Raw genomic sequence first — 7663 nt, forward strand, 5'->3', positions numbered from 1 at the left:
TTGCCTCACAAGACGACGAGTTTTTCTATGGCCGCCGCTTCGTCTTGCGAAGCGTGGCCATAGAAAAACAAACCTCCGACTCCAAAGTCCAGCGTGCAGCGAAAAATTGCCAGGGCTTTTTGCCGCCTGCCTTCCCCTTGGCTTGGGGAAGGCAGGCGGCAAAACACCCCCACATCGCCGCACCTCTGTCGGGTGGGGGGAGGGAGTAAATCCCGGATCTGTCGGGCGGGGGTGGGAGGAAATCCCGGATCTGAAACTTCTCCCACTGCCGCTTCTCACAGCGCAAAGCCGACATGGGGTGCAGCCTCGGAAGCCTCCGAAACTGCACCCCATGCCGGCTTTGCGCTGCGACTTTCTCAGGAGAAGCAAGCGGGCTAGGTGTCCCCCGCTTTCGTTCCCTGAGAAGGCACCCGGCTTTCTCAGCGAAGGCAAGTGGGGGACACCTAGCCCGCCCGCTTGTCTTCGCTGAGAAAGCGTGCCCGGCTTTCTCAGGGAACGCAAGCGGGGGACACCTAGCCTGCCCGCTTGCGTTCCCTGAGAAAGCCGAGTGTCGGGGGAGGCAGGCGGGAGGCGGCGGCGGGAGAAGGTGTTCCCCCCCCACCGCCTCTCGCCCCGCACCCCCGGCACAGAGCGCAACTTCGGGTCTCCGAAGTTGCGTTCAGTGTCGGGGAGGCAGGCGCTGCGGGGGGCTTTTTGCCATTTGCCTTTCCCGAGCCAAGGGGGAGGCAAACTGCGAAAAGCCCCCGGCCGCAGCGCCACACTTCGGCTCTGGCACTGGTTTGGCGGCGGTGGGGGAAAGGCGCAGGATCGTTCCTTCGCCTTTCCCCCACCCCTCCCGACAGAGCCGGATCCGACGAAGCTTCTGAAGCTTCGTCCGATCCGGCTCTGTCGTTGGCAGCAGCGGCGCTTGCTCTCTTGGCTCGGGGAAGCGCCTGCCTGCCTCCCCCGAGCCAAGAGAGCAAGCACCGCTGCCAGTTCCCCCGGAGCCCATAGGAACGCATTAATTTACTTTTAATGCATTCCTATGGGAAACGGTGCCTCGTTATACAAAATTTTCGTAGGACGAATTGAGTCCTGGAACAAATTAATTTCGTCTAGCGAGGCACCACTGTATGCATTTTAAATAAAAGGACACATTCTACTCATGTAAAAACATGCTGATTCCCGGACCGTCCGTGGGCCGGGTTTAGAAGGCGATTGGGCCGCATTCGGCCCCCGGGCCTTAGTTTGTGGACCCCTGCTCTAACTGAACACTAAACTTTAAGTTCCCTGACAGCAGCTTCAAAGAGTGATGGATATTTTGTAATTGGGAGAGAAGGAGATATTGGCATTGAACCACAGAGAACTCTGATCATAGTATCTGCCATGTAGCATTTGAGAGATCTCTCTTCTTTACATTCTTTGCCCCATAATTTGACTTTGATTGAGGGGATGCTGTCTCTCCAAGCCCACCCCTCAGGTCCTATGATAGTTTACTGCCCACAAATGAGCCTCTCTTGCTAACTGCTCCTCTCTTCTGAAAGGTGAGAAGCCCTACGAGTGTTACATTTGCCACGCTCGCTTCACCCAGAGTGGGACTATGAAGATGCACATCCTGCAGAAGCACACAGAGAATGTGGCCAAGTTTCATTGCCCTCACTGTGACACTGTTATTGCACGGAAGAGTGACTTGGGTGAGTGCCATGAGGCTTGAGGTTGAGGTACCAGATTCTAGTAAAAGAGGTGGTGATCATACCTTTCAGAGGAATGGCTAGTTGGTCAACTGATATTAGTTTGATGGTCTAGAGAACGGGCTGAAGGCTGCTAAAGCTATGTAGGTCTGGCCCTGCAAAAATTGCCCTGTTGAGAGATTGCCTGAAAACCACATATAAGCCGTTTTTTGCTCCTCAGAAATAATACAGTGAATAAATGCAGTTACTTGATTGCCTTTGTGGGTCTGATTTTCTTTCTATTTGATTATGAGGGCCACATAACTACTTGCTAAAGTGGGAGCTTAGAATACAATAAGCCTAGCAAATATCAGATTCCAGAACTCTAAATTCCATGTCTGCAATAACAGATTTATATTTTTAATCCCGCCCTATCTTGAAGCCTCAGAACAAAGTAGCAATGCTATTCAGAAAAATAAATACAGAGGACATGGAGTCTAAGATACTGTGGGCTAAAATGTTTATTTTAGCATAACAGGGCAGGAATTTGCCCATTCAGCTGAACATTAATACAATCTCTAGGGAGTAAGCATGAGCACCTCGATGTATTCCAAAGGCTATGCAGTAAAAACAGAGCACTCTGTGTGACCTATTTCTCTTTACCAGGTGTCCATTTGCGGAAGCAGCATTCCTACATTGAGCAGGGCAAGAAGTGTCGTTACTGTGATGCTGTATTCCATGAGCGGTATGCACTCATCCAGCACCAGAAATCTCACAAGAATGAGAAGCGCTTCAAGTGTGACCAGTGTGACTATGCATGTCGACAGGTGAAGAATATGTAAATGTTTAAGAATGTGGTCCTCGCCCTGACCGGGTGAGGCACGCAGATCAGGTGGGGGAGGATGCAAAATAATAAAGCGGGATAATGTAGACCGACACAGTGCCCACCAGATGTTGAATTACAACTTGCATCAGCATGTTTGCAGCTGATGGGAGTTGTGGTCCAAGAACATCTGGAGGTTCTTGGACAATAGGAGGTTGCCTACTCCTGCCCTAGAGTTATCCCCACCACCACCCCTGCTGACTTGGTTCTTGGTTGCTTCTAGGAACGGCACATGATTATGCACAAGCGAACCCACACTGGAGAAAAGCCTTATGCCTGTAGCCATTGCGATAAAACCTTCCGCCAGAAGCAGCTGCTTGACATGCACTTCAAACGCTACCACGATCCAAACTTTGTTCCGGCTGCCTTCGTTTGCTCCAAGTGTGGCAAAACATTCACACGCCGTGTAAGTGATTGGGGGCAAGGTTGCTGCATGAAGCAATGCATAAGACTGGTGCCTGAGAGAATAAGTTGAGCACCAATAGATCTTCCAGCTTCCTTGATGTGCTATATTGCTAACCGCCTTGGTGAGGTCAAACATATCTGACAAAAGCCAGCCCCATAGGGCATTTTGCTGGGTGTGTATCCCTTTCAAAATGTTAACTGTCATGGGAGGGGCTGCAAAACCTAAATACACTTGCTGATTCCCGTTTTCTCTTTGGAGCTATGTCAAGCATATGATTGCTGGTGTGTATGTTCTCTTTGGGTGGGATTATTGGGAGAAGTAAAGTGCCAATTAAAATTTGGCTCATCATCACAGCTTACCTTTGATGTTGGGGCTTAGCCCCAGTTTTGGCAAATAAGATCATTGCTTTCATTTGGGAGATAAATTGGGGGTGTGTGTGCATCATGCTTGGATTCAAGTGCTCTAATTTGATACAGCCAATGTCTTAACATTCACCTGGCTTTTTCTAATCAGAACACCATGGCCAGACATGCAGATAACTGCACAGGCCCTGATGGAGTCGAAGGAGAAAATGGAGGGGAGCCCAAGAAGGGGAAACGTGGGCGAAAGAGAAAGATGCGCTCTAAGAAAGAGGACTCCTCTGATAGTGGTAAGAACTGTAAGCTTATCTCTGAATCAGCTGTGACATCCTCACCTTGCTTATGTGCTCAAGTCTCTGCATTATATTCTCATGCAGCTCTAGTTACCAAGCCTTGCATGTCACTCATAACAAATAACTTGCCAATGGTCACTTAAGCACTACTAGCTGTAATTTTTCTTGCAGCTATAGAGTATAGGGTGATATAAACATATAATAATAATAATGGCAACATCCAAGCTTTTGGCCTCCAAATCTGTTTTGCCTACCACCTGGCACACCACAATAGGTCTAAATCTTGGGTGTGAACGAGTGTGTTAATGTTAAGCTGCCAAGAAAGGGCAGTAGAGGTGATATTTTCCCCTCCCTTTGGGCTGGCTCAGCACCTGTTTTACGTACAGCCTATATAGGATCATAGAATTGTAGAGTTGGAAGGGACCCAAGTGTCTTCTAGTCCAACCCCTTCTATTCCATTCTATTCCAAGTCAAGGTGGGGGATGCTGGAAAGTGCCTCCAAGTGCAAAGTTCAGTGGGGAAGGCACTTCTTTGCAAGATAAATATACAGAAGACCCAAACCAGATGCCAAGTGTATCTGTACAGTTGCTCATAGTGGTCACAGCACAGCTCTCTGAGTGGAAGTGAGAAGACACATGGACAGAAAGCACCAGGAATCTTTTGAAGCAGATCTGGAAAAATTTAAGGGGAGGACGGGATAAAGTTAATAGGGAAGTCATTAGAGCACCTTGAAGTTCCGTATCCCACACATCATGTAGCTGATGAAATTCCTTAGGAGGCAATTTATTTATTTGCAATATGTTTTTTTAAAAAACGATAATAAAACAAAATTCTGCTTCTCCATTCCACTGAAGAGCATTCTGAATAGCTAATAAAAAGAATTTTCTTGCTTCCAGCCCACCCCCAGCACACAAGTACAGTCATAAATCCTCCCCTCCCTTTTCATTGTGGGGAGATGTACTGACATCTTCAAAGTTCTACATTTCATTCATTCCAGATTAAAACCTGATATGGCAGTACTACCTTAGGGGAGCATATTAGCTGTTCCCATTTTGTTGTTTTCATTGATAGATGCCCTGATTTAATTTTATTTTTTTCAATATTGAAGAGGAAAATGCAGAGCCAGAATTGGATGATATTGAAGAAGAAGAGGAGACGGCGGTTGAAATAGAGGCTGAACCAGAAGTGGAACCTGTGGCTCCAGCACCACCTCCGGCTAAGAAGCGAAGAGGAAGGCCGCCAGGCAAAGCCAATCAACCAAAACAGCCCCAGCGTAAGTCCTGGGCCATGGAAAAAAGGAAGATTGTGCATAGGTGGTTTTTTGGGGGGGGGGTTGAAAGGTTTTACAAGGTGCATTATAATAGAGACAAATATAACTGGCAAGCAGTGGGAAATCAGAAACCATCACTTAACATATTTTCAAAAATATTTGCTACCATAAAGGTCTAGAAACTTGTGAGGGGCAGAGTACTCAAACGTCTTGGGAATTTGCACCAAATACTAGATTCTTGGTGAAGCATTTGCACATGTAGGGTCAGGTTGGTTAGTTCTCAACACTCTGCTCAACTAAGATTGAATTTGCATGACCAAATCTAATTGGTCAGTCTCTTGGTGGCCCTGAATGGGATATTTATGAGCATCTTGGTATTGTTTATGGCTGAACTCTTGTTCAGATTTCTAGAAATTTCAGAAATTGGGGGTTGGAACAGAAACATTTATGAAACCAAGATGCCGTACATTCCATCTCAGGAGGTAATGCAAACCTCTTCTCAGAAGCTTGTGCAGCCACAGGGAAAGACCGTAACTCAGTGAACAGCACATGCCTTGCATGCAGATGATCCCGGTTAAGTTGTAGACATCTCCAAGTCATGGAGATGGGTCAGAAGGACCAATGGCCTAATTTGATAAAAGTTTTCTATGATGATTGTGAATTTTTATAACCTTAGGCAGTCAGCCTAAAAATATATATTCTTTCTCTCCAAATGCAACTTAAAGATGTGTGAGTAATACATGTCAGAGTGCATTTCCTGTGATGGGATTCCATGGGCAGGACTCAGCTGTATATTCATGCTCAGTCTGCCACACATTTTTCCTCTCCCTGCAGCCATCAAAAACATACCAATTTGAAGCAACATTGGTCAGAGACCAATTTTGCCAGCACTCTTAGAATTGTTAAAATTAGAGAGGCCTTAGCTAGTCACTGTTGTCCAGCTATGAGTTTGTACAATTCTCTGGCACACACTGCACTGCCAGAGAATCTCAGCATATACACAGCCTTAGCTATGGTTATTGTGCCTAGTGTTGAGATACTGTGATGTGGTATCCCCAGAGAGAGTTTGACTTTTCCCCCATTCTTATTTGATAGCAACAGCAATCATTCAGGTGGAAGACCAGAACACTGGTGCAATTGAAAACATTATAGTGGAAGTCAAGAAGGAGCCCGAAGCAGAGACTGTAGCAGCTACAGCAGTAGCTCAGCCAGCTGCGGTGGAAGCACCCAATGGAGACCTCACCCCAGAGATGATTCTTAGCATGATGGACCGGTGATGGAGGAAGAGTTATGCTCTTGACTGAACTGGCCTGGGCTCTTTCGAAGCGGCTCGATCCCTTTTATTTTTATTTTCCTTTTTACCTTATTTTTGGCTTTGGGAAATGCATCATTTTTAGACCATTTTACCAAACAACTCGGGAAACAAAACTTCAAATGATGTTAGAAAGTGATTTGCCTAGAACTCTCTCTGTTTAATGTTAGCCTATAACCGGATCATGGAACGTGGGGATATTTTTGAGTCCCCAGGGGTCTCCTGCAGGTCACTGGATCCAGTTAACTCTGGACTGCATTGTAGTGACAGGCCACGGACAGCCTTTGCACATAACGTGGAAAACATGGAAACCCGGACTCGAGCCCACACTAACTGCTCTGGATCTGCTTGCGCGTTCCTTGAAGCCCTCTGGCCTCATTTTGCTCTATAGAGGTTTTTAAATGTAAATGCAGAACTCAGGAGGGTTGTAAAACTTTTATTGCATTTTGGTTTTTGTTTTTCCCCCTCACCCACCCACCAACTCCACCCTTCCACTGACTGGCTCTGCGTCAGCAATGTAGGTTTGGCATGCTCCAGCTGGTGTCTTTCCTCCCAGATGCTTTGCTTTCTGCAGGGCATCTCTGTAATGATCAAGCTTGTAAATAACTTTTTTTTTTACATTTTAATCTTTTTTTCCATTTAATTAAGAGGTTTGTGGGGGGAATGCAGTTTAAAGAAGAGAACCCTATTATTTTAAACCAGTGGTAGCTAACACGGTGCCCTCCAGATGTTGCTCGATTACGGTTCCCCTCATCTCTGACCATTGTCTCTGGCACTGATGGGAGTTGGAGTCAGACAGCATTTGGAGGACTGCAAGTTCCCCACCCCTGTTTTAAAACTCTTACAAAAAAGAATTATGCAGGAATTGGTCCCAAATTAAATATTGGAACCTATCAAATTAGTGGAAGAGTGCTAGCCAAGTGTAATGATAGAGCTCCACACCCCATTTCCGTTTCTAAATATATAGACTTGGTCTTGAAACGTGTCACTTAAACTCCCTTTTGAGTTTCAGGTTTTCACAACTCAATTTTCTTTGCTCACTTTTTGTGTTTATGAATTCTGTGTTGAAAGCCAAGGTGTTAATTTGTATAGGGCTTCCCAGCCCTTGAAACCTAGGGCAAGAAATCATACTAGGTCATTAATTAAAAGATTTGGGGTTTTTAATTAAAAAGAAAGAAGAATAATGTGGAAATACAAAATGATGCCTGTATATGAACCATCACATGTTAAAACTACGTAAGCTTTTTATAGAGCCTCAGTCTTGCTGATTTCAAAAAGAATTTTCTTCTATGTATCGCTTTTAAGAGAGCTATCAGGTTAGCTATCTGATTCTAGGTTGATGCATTTTTGTACTTAGCTGTACTGTGTGATATTTTTCATTATTTTAGGAAACCAACATGAATTAAAATGTTATAAAATACATAATGGGGTTTGGACTCTGGGAAGGAGAATATACTGCTGTACAGCTAATAAATAATAATGATGAACCTG

The 7663-nt window shown here is 45.5% G+C and overlaps 1 protein-coding gene across 2 annotated transcripts in view; it reads left to right on the forward strand.

The window, feature by feature from the left end:
• Positions 1-7663, forward strand: part of CTCF (CCCTC-binding factor) — a 23465-nt gene extending 15802 nt beyond the window's left edge. The window contains exons 6-11 of one of the 2 annotated variants that reach the window (XM_035119716.3): positions 1524-1673; positions 2316-2476; positions 2756-2938; positions 3452-3587; positions 4699-4863; positions 5956-7663. In XM_035119716.3, coding sequence (XP_034975607.1) covers positions 1524-1673; positions 2316-2476; positions 2756-2938; positions 3452-3587; positions 4699-4863; positions 5956-6137 — 977 coding nt within the window. In that variant the 3' untranslated portion in view covers positions 6138-7663. The remainder of the gene's footprint in view (positions 1-1523; positions 1674-2315; positions 2477-2755; positions 2939-3451; positions 3588-4698; positions 4864-5955) is intronic. The other variant, XM_088671023.1, reaches the window with a different exon arrangement.

This window comes from Zootoca vivipara, chromosome 6, assembly GCF_965207765.1.
Source record: "Zootoca vivipara chromosome 6, rZooViv2.hap1.1, whole genome shotgun sequence".
NCBI lineage: Eukaryota > Metazoa > Chordata > Lepidosauria > Squamata > Lacertidae > Zootoca > Zootoca vivipara.